At 37.6% G+C, this 19,425-nt stretch overlaps 1 protein-coding gene and 1 pseudogene across 1 annotated transcript; one reads left to right on the top strand and one right to left on the bottom strand.

The window, feature by feature from the left end:
* Window positions 1-359: 359 nt before the first annotated feature.
* On the bottom strand, window positions 360-4,262 carry LOC149844207 (universal stress protein PHOS34-like). Its single transcript, XM_090002097.1, has 4 exons — window positions 4,037-4,262; window positions 3,151-3,245; window positions 1,568-1,689; window positions 360-603 (listed from the first exon to the last, which is right to left on the bottom strand). The coding sequence occupies exons 1-4, from the start codon at window positions 4,215-4,217 to the stop codon at window positions 516-518; spliced, it is 486 nt and encodes a 161-aa protein (XP_089858223.1). The 5' UTR covers window positions 4,218-4,262; the 3' UTR covers window positions 360-515.
* A 12,260-nt stretch (window positions 4,263-16,522) lies between these two features.
* Window positions 16,523-19,072, top strand: LOC149844206 (G-type lectin S-receptor-like serine/threonine-protein kinase At5g35370 pseudogene; annotated as a pseudogene).
* Window positions 19,073-19,425: the final 353 nt, after the last annotated feature.

Below are 19,425 nucleotides of genomic sequence, written 5' to 3'. Positions count from 1 at the left end.
ACAAGCGGCACCACCGGTGACTTTCAAACTTGTGACGTTCAATCAGCTTGGTGACATTTAAAATTCACCCTTGTGGGCATAGTGACAAAAGTTAAAAACGGCAAAATCTCGGCCGGCAAAAAACTCGTGAGATTTTGAAAATTTTCATAAATCTTAAGTTTTTTTTCGGCAAATTCTTGGGAATAAAAAATAAATTTAAAATATAAAGAATAATTTTTATAATAAAATATGAATAAAACACATTTAAAAATAAAAAACTTGGGGGTTTTCACGATAAATATCTTTTAAAAATATAACTATCATGATATTTGTCATGATTTGAAAATCTCGCGAGAAATTGCCGTTTTAAACTCAGTAAATTTCTGGGGATATATCGGCAAGATTTTTATAAATTGTTTACAAATAATGGGTCCAAAGCCCAACACATCAATGGCTAGTTCACAAGTAACACAGAAGCAGAAACAAGACGTTGTATTCAACACCGCTTATTTGAGCAGAGACCATGTACGCCGAGTCTACTTCTTAACCTTGGGCATCTTCACAATCATTACGGTGCAATGAGCATGATGAGCACAGTAATCACTTACACTTCCCAAGACCGCCCTGTAATAAAATCTATCATTGTAAGCTGAGCAGCTACAAGAACTACATATGGAGATGAGATGCTAACTAAAACCAAGTAAAACACTGCATTCTAATGAGGGAAAAAAAAACTTAATTATCTGATCCTTACTGATCCAAAGCAAGAGGAAAATTTACAAAACAGAGATATTTGGTGATATTTGAGAGAAGTTGTTCAGAAATATCAATTGCAGATTTCAGACCTGAGATGTGCTATGCCTTTCTGATTGACTTAATGTGTTGAACTGAAACAATCTAATTGGACTTGTGGTGGGCGTCCTGATGGCTATATTATGCATTTCTAGCATTTTTTTCTAGTAAGAAGATTCCTTGTGTTTGTTGTTGTTGTTGTTCAGAAGATCCATTTCCTTGATCATCATTATCATCAGTTGTTGCCCCAACTAAGCATTGGGGATTGACCTATTTCTCCATCCATTATCAAGGATTGTGATTTCTTCAGGATTATATTAGAATCAATCAGGCTTATGTGTCACTTAGGCTCTGTTTGGGAGCCTTGCATTGAGATGGAAACATCATTTCCATGTGTTGGCAAAATATGGTTTGATAAAATCTGGTGGTGAAGATGGATTTGCCAAAAACATCCTCTTCTGAATGGTGTTGAAATGTGGTGTTGGGGCTGCCAACTCTATTCCTAATGCAGTGTTTTGGCAACACCAATGCCCTCAAACAATAGAGAGTGAGAACACTGTGGGAAACCACAACACAACTCCAATTCAAGGCTCCCAAACAGAGACTTAGTTTCTGTTTGTAGCTTTGGTTTCTATGCACCTGAATCGCTCAACCATCTCTGGCCTCAGACCCATGTTGAGGGCCTGAGGCAGGTTCAGTTGCCTGAGACTCATCCCTACCTAAAGTTACCAGTCTTTACTATGATGAGCAGGTAGTCAGTTTCTTGTCCGCAAAGCTTGCATTTTCTTATATTTACCTTTTAATTGCTCCATATCCATGACTGCCCACGATTAACATGCTGGCATGGTGCGTTTCAACCATCTCACAAAGAACATTCCTTGCATCTCCTTCCACCACTTCCACAGTAAAATCAAATACCTGCACATGCACGCACAAGCAATAACTTAAATGTATGAATATATGCAATATGAATATGGTTCTTGTACAAAGAATGAATTGAGAGGGACTTTTTTCGAGACTTGATTCTAGATCAATCAAAAGGTCATACCTACTAACACAAATCTAGTAGCTGTACAATAAATCCACAAAGGAAAATCTTGCCAGCAAACATAAAGCTTCTTGGAGGGATTAGGAGGGACTTTTTCCTGTCACATCTTGGAGCTTCAAAGGCACACATAAAGCTTCAGCAATAAGGACAATCAGCTCTGAACATGATTTCTATTGAACTTGTAGGAATGAGGGTAATAAGCCATAAGTAGGCTGACAAATGAGCAGAAGGAACCAAACTTGAGGTGTTCAAGCTCAGCTCATTTTCGTGGTGAGTTGAGCTGAGCTTGAGCTCATGACGTGCTCGACCTGGCCCATTTACAAAAGAAATACAATGTTTCAAAGTGAGAAGTAATAGGATTTGAACTCTAGACATGTTAAGCCAAGCTCAGCTGACACATTTGCAGAAAAGTACATTGTTTCAGAGCCACAAGCAATAGGACTTTAATCTAAACCTATTGCTTGTAAGCCAAACACTTTGACTATTTGTCTTTCACTATCTAAACCTATTGCGTGTAAGCCAAACACTTTGACTATTTGTTTTTCACAACATTATGTGATATAAAATATATCTAAAATATGTTAAATCACTATTTAACAAGCCTGCCAAATACTTGCTGTTCTTGTTTGGCTCTCCAAGCTTAAACTCATTCAAACTCGCCAAAATCATTTAGAACCAGGACTCATCAGAAAAGAAAAATTATTTAGAACATGAGCACAACAGGACTAGCTTTTCGTGTATGTAGCAGGTAGGACCATGCTCTAGCTTTAAACTACTGAGATAAACCGGAGAAACAAAACTGAAAGCAGCAAGAGTTATGGAATGGACATATAGAACCTTGGTTTTATTTTATTGGTTTAATGAGGAATGCCATCAAAGAGGGGAAATTTTATTTGACATGTTTTCTCTGTCATGACAGACCTTCGGAGCAAGAGGAAAGCTTGATAATATTGTAAAAAAAATATCTCTTGCAATTGTGAGACTTGTAGTCTTATACTAAGATGTAAGTAGCCTTTTTTTTAACTTTTCTCATTAAACCCCATGATAACTTTCATGGCATCTCTATATTGAAAACTTTGTGAGGTTTCTTTTAAGTGGTATAGTTATTTACACAGGAAAAAACAAACACTGCTTCTTTAGCTCACTGCATAATCTTGAGATATATGCCATATGGCAATCTTTCAAGTTGCAGATTGACCGGTAGAGGAATCGCATGGGATGCAAATTATAGCAAAACTCTAAGAGCTAAACAACTACGATGAACAACCAACACACATCAGACTATTTGTATATAATAAGAAACAATGAAGAGAATGGAAGAAAAATCTTACAGATTTAGAATGGCAGAGATCCTTGGCTCGGTCTAGAACCCTGGAAGCTATAGTATTCAGATCGTGTTCTACAATTGGTAAAACATCAGCGGCACCTACAAATCAGAGAAGAAAAAGAAAAGTGAACCCATCAAATGCCAGCTCGGAAAGGAAAAAAAAAGAACGCATAAATGGCCATGCCTAAAATTAATTGGTGAACGCAAGTACGACCCTCGAATTTTCCCTGTGAATCACTTGCAACCCACCAAATGGTCAGCATTATTCATTTAGTAAAAGAAAAAAGAAAATCCCCATCAAATGGTCAAAAAGACTAAACCCAAAATATCAGGAAGAACGCCTAACACCAACAAACAAATAGGACCTCTTACAGCTAAAAGATGGCATGCTCGTGGCTCATATAGCTTCTCCCACATCCATTAGCCAAAAACCATCATCTCAAAAGAAATTCTTGATAGATGTTTCTCTCTGAATCATAAACGCCCCACCAGAGAGAGAGAGAGAGAGCACAGTTTATTTTTCCAACCAAAAGAGAAGGAACATAGCCACAAACAATAACATCCAGAACATGAACGATCTAATGGCGGTTACAAAAAACGGGAAAAAAATCCCACTTACACCCATTAAAAACGAAATATTATCTGCGTTACAAAATCCGACAAAACCCACATATCCGTTTCTAAACTCCAAAAGAAATATAAAAATTGGAAAACAATTAAAGGAAAAAAAAGAAACAGAGAGAGAGAGAGAGAGAGTCCAAGTAAATAAGAAACCACCAACTATAAGAATATCCAAGGCACACCCATCAAACTATTTATCAAAAGAAAGTGATCAAACGGTTCTCCAAAAGAAGTGGAAAAGACGGGGGGTTAATACTTAGTAATAGTACCTGGACCAGCCAAGCCGATGTAAGAGGTAGCAAGGGGCCTGGCGTGGAGGATGATGAGCTTGTAGGGGAGAGCCTCCGCAGGGAAAGGGGCGAAGAAGTGATCCAGAGTCCACTCCAGAGAATGGAAACTCTCCTTGCTCTCATCCACCCCCACTATGAACACCGATTTCTCACTCGCCATCTTTTCCTTTGGCTATTTTGTTGTCTTCCTCTCTCTTCCTTCTCCTTCTCAACAGGAATAGAATGTCTTAAATCGAACTACAGAAGCAGTGACCGATTTGACTTCGGATCAATGATCACGTGAAAACCCACCTCACCAATCTCTCTCTTTCTCTCTCTCTCTTGAATATTTTGTGGTGGGTTGACCAACTAATCAATCTGAGGCTTTATATTGGTCCTGATAGAGTTTTTAAATCAAACGGTCAAATACATTTGACAATAGACGAGAGAAGTAAAAACAAAAAGAGTTATCAAAACGTGATTTATGTTATAATTCCTTTACTTTGAACATAACGGGTTCATACTTTCTAGTATGTAAATGTGCCTTGCAGGCTGGAAGCCAAGCCGGGCGTCACGTTCCCTTTATGGCAGCATTTGTTATCCGAAACTTATCGGTGTAACCACGATAAAGAAAAAGATATTTATCGCGGATATGTTATTAAGACTTGGCACCTAATGATTTATTAGATAAACGAGAAAATGACGTTTTACTTTTAATTGACGTTAAGTTTAAGAGAAGCTCAATGCATTTTTTAACGTAACGCCATGATCAGGAAAGGAAGGATTCATGAAAATTTGTGGGTTCAATATCTCATGTTTTTCATAAGTGAAATATGATGAGTACCATTTTTAAACTTTGAAAATATCACGATATTTTGAAAATATTACCATACTATCATTTCAATGAATATTCATAAATTTCATGCTTTTATATAAAAAGGCACAAAGTGAAAAAGGGGAAAAGAATAAGCTGAAGCAAATGGAGTAGTGGTCCATCAACACTGAAGGTAGGCAACAATAGGGGTGTCAACGGATCGGGGATAACCTTAACCTGACCCATACCGGATCATATAAGGTTAGGGTTTGGTTTTAAAGAAGAGGGTCAGATTAACTATCCGGGTCAGACCCATGAAGTCTGATTGTTAAATAGGTCGAGCATGGTTTATGAATTTTTATACCAAACCGAGGTCCGACTCGAGTTCCAATTAAGATCTGTAAATTTTCAATGTAAAAAACTTAAAAAATATTATTTTATCAGGTATGAACCGGGTCTGGTTTATGTAATTCTTATTGGATCGGGATATGGTTTTTCTTATAAAAAATCCAACCAGACCAAAATCTGGATCCAATACCCATATCATTTAGTCGGATCCGGGTTTGAACTCACCCATTTTTGCAGGGGTCCAACCCGTTGACACCCATAGATACCAATGTCCCTCTCTTGTAGGGGAAATAGCACCATGGATCCAATCCAGATTCATGTATCAGGGGATCCTTATCATTCGAAGATACCAACCAACTTGAGAGAAGGCTCTGGAGAGAATGGTGATTGGTGGTAGATATGGATATGGATCATTTGAGCGTGGTACTACACATTGTTGTTCTTATCATTATCCAATCAGAGATAAACACGTTCTCGTGCAAACATCATGATCATCCATTTGACGTGTCGTGCACTGCATATATATCTTTTATCATGCATTTTTTTTTAAAGGCAAGCTGAGGTTAGACGGACCCTACTAGTCAAACAAAACTATATCATTGGGTTTTGAACCTGCAACGTGACATGCACTAGCTGATCCTACCAGACAAGACAAGGGCTACTATCATCCATTATATACGTCATGTGAATATTAGAATAAATAGTTAAAAGAGTTTCTTTTTCCATATTATTGCCTTAGAGCAATTCTCAAATTCATCTCAATCTTTTAAACTTTGTATATTTTATAAACTATTACTAATATATAATATGTATTATATGATATTTTTATAATATATTTAATGTATTATTTTATTAATATATGTATAATTATTTTTATATATAATACACATAATATTTATATTATATTTTATGTAATATATATGACTCAGACCGAGTCAGCACATGACGACCCGAGTTTTGTTCATTTCTGGGTCATTCACTGGTTTGACCCAGTAAATAACCGAATCAAACTGTGTCAATCGAGTCATTGGGTTGACTCAATCGAGTCATTGGATGTAATAGTAGTATGGCACTCTTTGAAATTTACCAACTACCAGTCTAAAGAATATGGCTGAACATGGGTAATTAAAAAAGAAAAGAAAAAACTTATGACCCTTTGAAAATATTTCCTCCCAAACCATTTTTTGTATACAACTTTTAGTCCCCCGTTTGGAAACTAGTAGCTGGGATGGGAAGTGGCATTTCAGAAAGTGGCAGCTGCCAAATCCTGGATTTGGCCGAGGTGGTAGCTGTCAATTCCATGCTTTAGTATAAATACAATGTTACTTCCCATCCCAAATGCATTAACTCCCATCCCAGATTCCAGTTTCAAAAAGGCCACCAGGTGTTAGTTGACCAACTTTAATTTTGCCAAATGCATTAACTCCTATCTGAGTTCCTAGATTCCAAACAAGCTCTTAATCCCTACTTAGAAACTGGAAGCTGGAGGAAGTTTAGGGCTTCACTTCCCATCCCAAATGTATAAACACCCATCCTATTACCGAGATTCCAAACGGGTTCACCATGGGCGTTTGACCAAGATTTTGCCCCGAAAACACCAAATGCATAAATACCCATCCCAGCACCGAGATTCCAAACAGGCCTTTATGCATTTTGAATACTGGTAGCTGTCAAATCCTGGAATTAGTAACTACCAAAAAATCCATGATTTGATAAAAATACAAACATCCACCATCAAGGTCGTTTAACCATGATTTTAGATTTTACCCAATGCCTAAACTCTCATCCGGCTACCAGTCTACAAACATAACCTAACTTTTTTTTCTTCAAAATGCACATAACCCAACTTCCTTTTTTATTTCAAAAGGCTAGACCTTACTCTTTTGCAGCAGAGCAGTTGCCAACTAATTGTCAACAGTGCAGTATTTTTTTGTCTACTTTAAAGAAAGTGAGATGAGAATTCATGTGAGGCCTGTCACAAACATCCATTTTATCATGATATTTTCCAAAACTGATATGATATGATATAATTATGAAAATAAAAAAAACTTTCCAACTAGTCCACTTCAACCTCAAGTTATCCTCCTTGTAGTTGAGACTGACCATTCAAATCTCTCTCTCTCTCTCTCTCTCCATATATATATATATATATATATATATATATATATATATATATATATATATATTGAAAGCAAAGAAACTTGAATAATTCACATGCTATGATATATCTATATCGATAAGAATGGACCGATGGGGGACTTTTACACGTATACATAATTCAATGTATCACTATTTTCAAACAATAGATCAAGTTTAATACGGCACCTTTGTCCCCCTCTAATAACAGACAATAACCCATCTATTAAATGAAAAGAAATATCAAACTTATCTTTCCAAGCCCTATCCCAAACAAAAAAAAAGTGCACATAATCTCTATATATCTCAAATTGGGATAAAATAAGATCCTCTACATTGAAACCCTATTATTCCAGTTCAGGCCCCAATAAGGGCGTTTGACACTGATCTTATTAGCAGGTCTCCTGATCCACATACACTATATATATATATATAGAGAGAGAGAGAGAGAGAGAGAGAGTAATGGGTCCGTGCTAAACCAATTTGGTGCTAAACCGCATGCTAAATGACTTTTTTGGGGGTTTTTTCATTTTGTTTTAAAATTATGACCGTACAGATGTAATCTATGTACTTGATTTTAGAGGAATTAGCTCTTGAAGCGTTTGATTCCAACACATTGATGGGTTTTTATAAAGTTTGAAAAATCAATGGTCCAAAATCTTTGTAAATTTTTGAGGCTCCAAACACCATTTTTTTCATCGAAAACACATGATCCAGGTATGAATTCTTACTAAATCGACCATGACCAACACATTTATGGGGCCAGAACCTCATTAAAAGCACCGGAGAAGCCCAAAAAACCCATTTAGCACACGGTTTAGCACCAAATTGGTTTAGCATGGACCCATTACTCTCTCTCTCTCTCTCTCTCTCTCTCTATATATATATATATATATATATATATATATATATATATATATATATATAGAGAGAGAGAGAGAGAGAGAGAGAGAGAGAGAGAGAGATTTATGACACCCATAGGTAAGGATTAAGGAACACCCTAGTAAACAACTGTAACTATTTTAGTTTTTAATGTTTTTTTGCACATCTGACCCTTCAGATGTGATCTACATGCTATTCCAACATGTATGTAAGACTATACAGGTGTCGAAAATCATCGGCCTACAATGTATCAAATTGTCAACCCTCATAAAATCATATTTTTTCTGTCAAAAAAATAGGATCCAACAGTCCATTCCAACTATTTTGAGAATGCTAAACACATCCATGGGGTTTGATTTGGTCAAAATAATCATCTACTATGAGTTCAAACTAAGGAGTTCCTTACCCGCAAGGGTACCAAATACTTTCTCATATAGTCTTTGATGTGGATGTGCATGCATTTTCAAGTGGATCAGACCATGCAGATGGGTTTAAGCTTGTTTATTTAGTATAAATCATGTTTTCAATCTAATAATTTGGATGTGGAATGCTGCCATTTTTATAATTATATTTTGGTGCAAACTGGGCTTGAAGTGTTTTTAGCTTGGGTTGCTCTTGTAGTGATCTGAGCCAAATTGAGGCTCTTAATGAGCCTGAGATGGATTGTTTTATAGAAAAAATACTGTTTTACAACTAGAAGTAATTAATTGATTTAAAGAAAAAAAGTACATTATTTCCAGGCCAAGAGGAATAAGATTTATCTCTAAATCTATTGCTTACAAAAACATTACTTCAGTCATTTTTTTGCATGTGATGTGAAATAATGTCAAAAATATTTTCATTACTACTTATCAAATCTATAAGGTCCAAACCTAGCCCAACACCTATTGTTCATGTTCAACTTTATTTTTGACCATGTAGGACGGGGAGACCGCCCTCGGGATCAAAGACTTAGTCGCGCTGGCTAAGTCTGTTGTGGTTACAGTTGCTTTCTCGACAGTGTATACCCATGGCGCACCCCTTGCCCCCAGGGAGTCACCCGACTTCAGCAGAGCAAGGGTTAGGCAAGAGCTTATCCCTCTACTTTTATCCCTTGCTCTCGTTGATGCAAGGGTTTTGACACTTATAGGAATGAAACCCTGACCACCCTTTTAGTGGCCAAGGCCCCTTCCACTGGACTAAACTCCTTGCTTAATGCAGAAGCTCCAACTGTATCAACGGGGGGCTCAGCTTGTTTGGTAGGCCCTGTTAGTGCAGGTCACCTTGTGTTGGGACGTTTCATGTTCAAATCCCATTGGTATGATGGGTCTGTCTAACCCCAGTTTTCCTATAAAAACAAACAAACTCCAAAAGCATCTGCCATTAACACAATGGGGGGACCCCACCCAGGAAAATGTGATGGGAGCACATTCTCCACATTGCATGATCCAAGACCACCAGGACATGAGGACGTGTAATGCACGTTTGACTGGTAAGTTTGATATTTTTTGAAAAAATTAGGGCAGAAGGACACAGAATTTTTAAATTCTTTAATCAATAAAAAATCATCTTTTGATATTTTAATATTAAGAAAACATTTTTATTGAAATAATATTTTAAAACATACACAATTATTAAAATATTGTTTGTTTGTTTGTGTCAGTGTCCAAGTTGTGTCACTAAGAGTGTGTTTGAATAGCAGACAACGGAGAAAGAAACTGCTCTTCGTGTCCGGTAGCATCCGCGGACGTTCCAGATCCAGAACACACTGTTATACCCTGTCCAAACATCATTAAAAAACAATTGTTTTATGGGCTTCAACGGCTGTCCGTCCGCCACTATTCCGTGGGGACACGAAGCGTTTGGGGGACACAACAAATCACCGTCTGGCATCCCATGTTTGCGTGGGCGTACGGACACACATGGGGCCCACGTTCAGTGCATCCCGTGGAAGAGGATTCAAACGCCCACTTCACCAAAATGGCGTGTCTCGATGACATAGCTTATGAGGTAAAAAGTAAAACAGGACCCACACCCACATTATATATGCTTCCCACTTACATAGGTTGAAGTTAATTGCCAACCGTTTTAATACAAAAAAAAATCAAGAGAAAAAATAATCTTTAGTGACTTATGTGGCTTGCATTTGTTCTTTTCTACCTTTTGTTGTTCATTCTTCTCTTGACCCTCAGTCACTGGGAGCATTAGTCTACATCTTTTTTGACTTTTAGGCAAGCCCTATTTATCATATGCTTGAAATTTATCTTATGCAAAATAAATATATTATTATCTTGTTGCATTACATTTAAAATTAAAAGTAAATTTTATTTTTGTTTAATTTTGTATCCATATATTTAATCAAACTCTTTTTTCTATATTCCCTGTGAGAACGAGGAAGACATTGAACACTATAAATGTTGACAATGTCATATGTCATTTTGGATTAATGTTTTTTGTATTAATTATGAGATTATTTCTTTCAGCTTTTTTTCTCTTTTTTTTAATCTTTGATTGTCTATGCCAAACTGCAAAATTGTTAGTTTAATTCTTTACACAACTATGATACCATAGTCTTTGATTGTTTATACACAACTAACATATTGAAAGATATGTAAGATGGTTCTTGGTATAAAATGATCTCCATATTAGATACTATGATCTTTTTTGTTTCTCATTATTTTTTAGTGAATTTAAATTTTTTAGTATTTGTTGAGACAAACAAATTCAATATCATGATCTTTTTTTTTTTGTTTATTATAAATGTTTTTTAACCTTATCATTTCATGATCATTCAATGTTATACATATTGCTATTAAGACTAATCTCATGTTTAGATTATTGTATTATATTTCAAAGGAAAAAAAATGTCTCCATTTTAACGAATATCAAATGCCCGCTTCATTTTCTTGTAATGCATGATTAGGTATCTACAATAGTTGACGTTATTTTTAATGTAAAGAACTTATGCCTACTTTTGTTAGTTATTATGAAAATACTTTCTAAATCATCGAATTATTTATTTGGTTTTTAAAAAAAATATTTATTTAATATAAAAACAAATTCATTAAAATAAGTTCTTATATTTAACAAATTTAATGATAAAAAATCTAATCAATACACTTTTAAGAAACAACAAATTTAATTATTAATGCACTAAATATATTTTTTTTTTACTGTAAAACTCTGGATCACATCAGATAAACAACCACATCAAAATGAAGGCATACCAAATTATGAAAACACAGCAAGAAACAGAAATTTATATGGAAATAAATTAAATAAACAAAAAATAGAATAAGCTATTGAACATGCAAAGATAACTTAAGAACCATGCAATATTTTCACAAAATAGCTTATTCATGCCAATGTTCAGTTAAAATAATTGATTTATTTTAAAAATTTTAAAAAGTAATTGTTTTAGACGTTAAATATGTACTTACTATAATATATCAGTTTCAATGATGTCTTGAACGCTCAAAAAGTCACTAATGATGTACGCTAGAAATAGTCGCAAAAAATTTTTGTAAGGGAAAACATCATGGGACGAAGGGGTTATGGATCACAAACAAAGTCCTAAAATGTGAACCATCTCTTTTTAAATAAAGAAGTGTCGCATTTAATGCTTGTACGAACATCTGCAAAATATGAAAAGTTTTGCATTTAAATCTTGAGAAAATTTACAATTTTCATGTCTAATATGCGAATGTTCGGAAAGTTCATAGATGAAGCACAAGTGTCACATATATTTACGAAGCTCCTCGAGGAATATTTAGTTAAAGAAGGTTCACAGGTTATATTCATGAATGTGTATTTGCGAAGGTCGTACTGTACTTGTTGAGGTCTCGTGAACGTCAAATACATCCGCTACATGTATTTGAAAATGTCAGCAGACATTTGTGGAACCCCACGTGGAGTATTTACTTAAAGACATTTGCAATAGGTATTTACGAATATATTTAAAAAATTTAGTAGGTTGAATTTTATCAATTTGTTAAGTATTTCAAGAAACATGCCATTTTGCAAAGACAGTGTGATCATTTTGTTCCCTAATTATGTGTGTAGGACTCTTATGTTCCATATGTTGAAGAAAACACTAATGCAAAACCGCTATAGATATGATAAAGGTTTTTATGTGATTTTTATTCAAAAGTTGAACCTACGCACACAATTCAGATTATGGTATTTTATGTCATAAGATCATATCTTAGCTGTCCAATTAATACATCTGGATGGCTAAGATCAATCCAAAAATGAGCCTGCTCACCCCCAAGCGACTTGGCCAATTCCGATTCTAACCTGAATCGACTAAATAGGCCAATTTTCAATCAAGGGATGACACATATCAGTAAAATATTAAAATAACAGTAAAACATATTAAAAACTATTTTTAAGCAATATTGAAAAATAAGCCGAGTCAGAGTTATTGTATACGGATATTATACGAATTGAGCAATTTGCAACTATATTAACAACATTTTTATGCCCCATACTAAAATTAATAATACATCAGAATGTCAACACTGGGCCACACGTACGGGTGTCAATGGGCATGGTTTACCCAGACTGGAGCCGAACCAAACCCTATAGGGTCCGACCTGATTAAGACTCGAATCCGAAGGTCCGATTAATATATGGAACCAGGTATAGTTTATGAGATTTTATACCAGACCCGATCGAACCCAAACTGAGTTCTGATTAACACCCACAATTTTTCAGTGTAAAAATGATAAAAAAATATGATCTGGGTTTGATTTTACCCGGTATGATCTGGGTTTTGTTCATGTAGTTCTTATGGGTCCAGGTATGGTTTTTCTTATAGTGAACCCGATTAAAACCAGATCCGAACCCGATACCATACCCAAAAGTTTGATTTAAATCTGATTCCATCTGGGTTCGAACCAAACCCAACCCGTTGACACCCCCTAACTACACAGCAATCAATGCATTCTGACAAGTAAAATGGATCTGTTATTGCGACCCATATTTCTGTGATGAGCAGGTAGGTTGTTAATGTGTATGGGTGAACGCACCCACCTCTCACAAGTGACAACCTCCCTCATGTCAAACATGATGTGACAGTTGCTTATATTAGTCATTCTGAATCGTTCAAAAATTAAATAAAAATATTTTACGTGACAAACAGAACTTAACACATACTAAAACCATTAAAATAATATTTAAAAATATTAAAAAATTAACTTTTAATATTTTTTTATCCGTGCAGAAATGGAGGTGGAGATGAACTTATGCTTTCCCCGTCCCCAATCCTTAAAATTAAATGGGCCTTAAATTCCCTTGGTCTCGTTCACCCTGACCCGCTATTTGACTTTATACAAACCACCAGCCGCACCTATTAATTATCCGATTTACCAAACTACCCATTTCCCAGATCCGCTGTCTCTATGAGTGGGTGGCCCGAATCCTTTTAGAGATCGGTGGGTGGGTATAACCCGGCCCATTTACTAACTGGTCGGGTTTTGGCCTGGTTCTTAAGGAGCTCGAGTTTAAAGAGCAGCCCCATGACGACATGTCAAGCTGGCCCGGCCCAAACTCATTTGTTGGTTATTTTTTAATAAAATTAAATTTTAAAAATTAAATAAAAAACATAAAATTCAAAATTTCACAAAGTATCCAAATAACAATATTTCTTTCCTGCTATAGCATGTAAACTAATAAATGAACATCTATTTTTTAAAATAACATAATTAAATCACGATCTTAAATTTTAGTTCTCCTATGCAACACAACACGGTTTCTTTAATCCACCTAAATAAACCCAGTGTCATAAAATTGTTTTTTTTTTCTCATAAATTTAATGCAACTAATTAGGTAAATAGTAAATAATTAACAAGTTCTCATGTACCAAAGAAGGTTGGGTGGATGAAATGGAAATAGTAAATAAGAGTCATGATAATGAGAATTTGGAGAAGTATATGGTAGCAAAGAAGGAAGCTAAAAAAGTAGTTTGAAACGCGAGGGATAAGGTATATAAGGAGGTTTATGACAAGTTGGATATCAAGGAGAGCGAAAATGATATTTATAGGCTTGCAAAGATTAGAGATATGAAATCGGGGGATTTGGGTATGGTTAGATGTATCAAAGATGAAACACAAAGGGTTTTAGTTAAGGATGAGGAGATTAAGGAGAGATGAAAAGATTATTTTGATAAGCTATTTAATGGAAGGCATGCACAGGATCTTGGAGACTTCTCCATTCCTTTTCATGAGATGAATCGTGACTTCATGCACAAGATTCAAAAGAAAGAAATTGTAGAGTCTTTGAAGAAAATGTAATCCAGAAAAGCAGTTGGCTCGGATGGTATACCTATCGAGGCTTGGAAATGCTTGAGTGAGAAAGGTTTAGTGTGGTTGGCAAATCTTTTTAACAAGATTTGGCGGACAAATAAGATGCCTAATAAGTGGAGGAAGATTACTTTGGTGCATCTCTATAAGAATAAGGGTGATATACAAGATTGCACAAACTATCGTGGTATAAAACTCATGAGTCATACTATGAAACTTTGAGAGAGGGTGATTGACTATAGGTTGAGGAATGTTGCCATGATATCGGAGAATCAATTTGGTTTTATGCCTAGAAGATCAACTATGGAAGCTATACATCTTCTTAGACAACTTATTGAGAAATATAGAGAGAGGAACAAAGATTTGCATATGGTTTTTATTGATTTGGAGAAGGCATACGATAGAGTACTTAAGGATGTTCTCTGGTGGACAATGATGAAGAAAGGTATAACTCTCAAGTACATTAATATAATTAAAGATATGTACGAAGGAGTAGTAACCAATGTCCACACTTGTGGAGGGGTGACAAAAAATTTTTCTACAACGGTTGGGTTACATCAAGAATGTGCATTAAGCCCTTTCCTTTTTGCTATAGTGATAGATGAACTTACGAGATCAATTCAAGAAAATGTGTCGTGGTGTATGTTGTTTGTTGATGATATTGTTTTGATTGATGAGTCTAGAGCTGGGGTTAATGCTAAGTTAGAATTATGGAGACAGACTTTGGAAGCAAGAGATTTTACGTTGAGTAAGAGTAAGACAAAATATATGGATTGTCGGTTTAGTAAGCAACGAAGTAGTGATGAGAGTGTAGTGAAGCTTGGTGAGCAAGAAATAGCGGTGGATGACTGTTTCAAATATTTGGGATCTATCATTCAAAAGAATGAAGAAATTGATGGAGATATAAATCATAGGATTAAGGTTGGGTGGATGAAATGGAAAAGTGCAACTGGAGTGCTGTGCGATCGTATAATGCCATTGCGGTTGAAGGAAAAGTTTTATAGGACGACAATTAGACCTGCTTTACTATATGGTACGAAATGTTGGGCTGCCAAGAGACATCATATTAAAAAAATGAGTGTAACTGAGATGCGTATGCTTCGATGAATGTGTGGAAAGACACTAAAAGATAAGATTCAGAACGAGGAAATATGTAAGAAGGTAGGCATTGCATCCATTGAAAATAAGATGAGTGAGAATCATTTACGATGGTTTGGGCATATTCGGCGAAGGCCTAATGATGCTCCGGTTAGAAGGATGGAGAAATGAGAAAATATATTAGCTAAAAGAGGTCTGGGTAGGCCTAAGAAGACTTGGATGGAGATGATAAGAAAGGATATGAATGCTTTGAACCTCACCGAGGACATGACATTGGATAGAAATGATTGGAGGAGAAGGATTCATGTGGAGGACCCAAAATGATTTTCTTTTTGGTTCATATCGCCGACCCCAATTGTTTGGGATGAAGGCATTGTTGTCTCATGTACCCAACTAATTATCTTTTTAGTTTTTATAAAATTAATGCAATTACTTAAATAAATAATAATAGTTACCAAGTTACTATAAAATTAATTAATTGCTTTCATTTTTATATTCTTCAAAATTATTAAATAACTCAAACTCATCGAAGCTGGCTTGGTAGCTTGCGGGCTGAATCGGACCCGGCCCATGTATATAACTTATATGGATCAGGTTTCGGATAAGTAGCTAACGAGTTCGAGCCTAAAATCTTGACACAAACCAGACCATCGTGGGTCGGGTCGGCTTTGCCCATTAGGCCGCCCTGCCCGTTGCCCACCCCTAGCTGTCTCCAGTCTGATCAAGGGGCAATTTGATCACTCAAATTGCACAAGGTCAACCATATATTAATGAAGTAGTTGGACAAAAGCAAACGCTGTCCCCGTAATAAAAGAAAGTAAGAAGTCAAAGCTCATATATATGCCCAATGAAACGATGGCCCCTTCGGTCTGATCATCCAGTTTCTTGCGTCCGCTGCTGCTGCTCTAACCTATTCTAAAAAAGACCATGGTACCGGAAAGCCTCCTCTCTCTACTCTTCCTCCTATTATCTGTGTTCCCACTTTCTTGTTCAGGTGGTCCGGTCTTCTCAGAGTTCATCCGGCCGAATTTCACGGCCACCAATCTTGGATTCGTCGACAACAATGGTGCCTTCTTGGCCTCCAAGACCGACCTCTTCCGAGCTTCCATCTACAACCCTGCTGGTGATGGCGAGTACTACCTCTGTATCTTGCACGTTGCATCCAATCGGGTCGTCTGGTCGGCGAACCGAGGCTCCCCGGTCGCGAATTCCGACCGGGTGGTCTTCTCCACTACTGGGATATTCATTTACAGTGGGAATGGCAGCTTGGTGTGGTGGACGCAGTCCGGATCACCGGCGGGTATGGTCTCTCTGATTCTATTAGAGGATACAGGGAACCTGTTGCTGCTCGATGCGTCCAATTCATCTGTATGGGAGAGTTTTGATCATCCGACGGATACCATCTTGATGGAACAACCGCTGCCTGTTGGTGTGAACCTCATTGGTTCCATCTCGAAGAACAATCTCGCGGGTGGTGATTATGTTCTTGATGTGACGAAGGATGATGCTATGCTCCAATGGAAGGGACAGACTTATTGGAGAATGGCCATGGATCCTAATGTTTTTAAAGATCAGAATGCAGTTGTCAGTTATATGCAGGTGAACGGCTCTGGTTTGTACTTGTTTGCTAGTGCTGGGAGCAATCTGGTGGTGGTGTGGCAGGTTATATTGAGCCCTGCGAAGCTCCGGTTAGCAACGTTGGATTCTTCGGGCAAGCTCAGGGTGCAGAGTTATTCAGGATTGAGTTGGAATACTGAATTCTCAGCACCAGCGGTTGACTGTTCGGTGCCGCTATCGTGCGGGAGTCTTGGAGTCTGCATTGACTCTGGTGTGGTGGGCAACGTCTCGTATTGCACATGTCCTGCTAGGTTGCTTGCTGCAAACCAGACGGATCTCTCCAAAGGTTGCACTCTCCCCGGCCAGACGGAGTTCTGTTCGAGCTCCTCGATCTCGTCGTCGATCGATTATTTATCTGTCGGAACCGGCATTGATTACTTTGCAAGCAGTTATATTGAGCCGGTGATTCGGATTTCTGATAGATCAGTTTGTCAACAGCTCTGTTCTGCAAACTGCTCATGTCTTGGATACTTCTTCAATCAGAACTCCGGCTCGTGTTTTTTGGTTCGAGACGTGGTGGGGTCTCTGTGGAGAAGTGAAAATAAGGCCATGAGTGGTTACCTGAAGATTGCTGCTTCTGATCAGGCTGGTGGTGTTGCTGCTCAGCCGGGTAGAAAAGGTTTCTCTCTCGTAGTACTCATCCTCCTACCTACAGGAGGAACCCTCCTCCTGATCGCTCTTTGTGCTCTCTGTCTTGCTTGGTGGAGAAAGCCGAAGAAGCAGTTGTTATCAAAAACTGATTACACCTATTCAGAAGAATCAGATGAGGATATTGACCTTGATTCTATACCTGGGTTACCAGTGAAGTTTTCTTTTGCTGAATTAGAAGCAGCTACGAATGATTTCAGTATTAAAATCGGTTCGGGTGGTTTCGGAGTGGTTTTTAAAGGCTTTCTTCAAGATGGAACTCAGGTGGCCGTCAAGAAGATCAGCAATGTGGGGGTCCAGGGCAAAAAAGAATTCTACACTGAGATTGCCACCCTTGGTAGCATTCACCACGTGAACCTGGTTCGCCTACACGGATTTTGCGCAGAAAGGTCACACAGGCTTTTAGTCTACGAGTACATGAGCCGAGGCTCCCTGGACCGATCTCTTTTCGGCCATGATAAGGTTCTGGAATGGCCGGAGCGGGTTGACGTTGCAATCGGAACCGCTCGCGGCCTTGCTTATCTGCATTCATCATGTCAACCGAAGATAATTCACTGTGACATAAAACCAGAAAATATTTTGCTAAATGATGCTAAACAGATCAAGCTCTCCGATTTCGGGCTATCGAAGCTCCTAACGCTGGAGCAGTCGAATCTGTTTACGACGATGAGGGGGACTCGTGGGTACTTAGCGCCGGAATGGTTAACGAATTCGGCGATCTCAGAGAAGACGGACATCTACAGCTATGGGATGGTTCTGTTAGAGATCATTCGAGGAAGAAGGAACTGCTTGACGACGGAAAGCGAGCGCGAGTTCGACGTCTATTTTCCTATGTATGCTCTGGAGATGCACGAGCAGAAGCAGTACTCGGAGTTGGTGGATCCGAGATTAGCTGGAAAGGTGAAGAAGGAAGAGGCAGAGAAGCTGGTGAAGGTAGCGCTTTGCTGTGTGCAGGAGGAGCCATGGTTGAGGCCAAGCATGGGCACTGTGGTGGGGATGCTGGAGGGAGTGCTGCCCTTGTGTGAACCGAGAGCACAGTCCTTGACTTTCTTGCGATTCTATGGTCGCACATTCTCCGAGCCAAGCATGTTGAAGTCCGAGTTCAGTAGGGTTGGTGGGTCCAGAGTTGGGAGCAGCACTATTGGTTCTTCTTTTACGGCTTCGTTTTCGACTTCTGTCATCTCTGCTCAGCATGTATCTGGTCCTAGATGACCCTATTTTCAAAATTTCTCCTGTCAATATCACCATTGATGATAGGAACGTGGCTCTTGTTTTTCGTTTGAGGGGTGGAGGGCAGCCGTTCGATTGGGACGCTTTTTGTATGAAACCAAAGCTTGCTTTGTACCGTATCTTTTTCTTTGTTATTTACTGGCTAGTAGAAAACTGCTGTGCTAATTGGGCTTTTAAAGATTTTTTTCATGTTTTTCTTAAATCTGACTACTTGATTTTACAAGGATAGACTCTTGGATCTTATATGTGGGTAGGTTTTTATAAGGTTTAAAAAAAATTGATGGTCTAAGGTTTTCATAAATATTCAAAGCTTAAAAAATCATGTTTTTTATAAA

Source organism: Nuphar pumila, chromosome 3 (genome assembly GCF_984573655.1).
Source record: "Nuphar pumila chromosome 3, dmNupPumi1.hap1.1, whole genome shotgun sequence".
Taxonomy (NCBI): domain Eukaryota; kingdom Viridiplantae; phylum Streptophyta; class Magnoliopsida; order Nymphaeales; family Nymphaeaceae; genus Nuphar; species Nuphar pumila.
The sequence above is the reverse complement of the archived record's forward strand: the minus strand, read 5'-3'. Positions and strand labels throughout refer to the sequence as shown.

What these genes read in the sequence shown, in the direction of transcription:
- LOC149844207 (XM_090002097.1), bottom strand. Translation starts at nt 4,217, where the DNA reads ATGGCGAGTGAGAAATCGGTGTTCATAGTGGGGGTGGATGAGAGCAAG. An exon ending in CATCGGCTTGGCTGGTCCAG is followed by an intron (nt 3,246 to 4,036) that starts GTACTATTACTA and finishes TCTGATTTGTAG; the next exon opens with GTGCCGCTGATGTTTTACCA. An exon ending in GGATATGGAGCAATTAAAAG is followed by an intron (nt 604 to 1,567) that starts GTAAATATAAGA and finishes ATTTTATTACAG; the next exon opens with GGCGGTCTTGGGAAGTGTAA.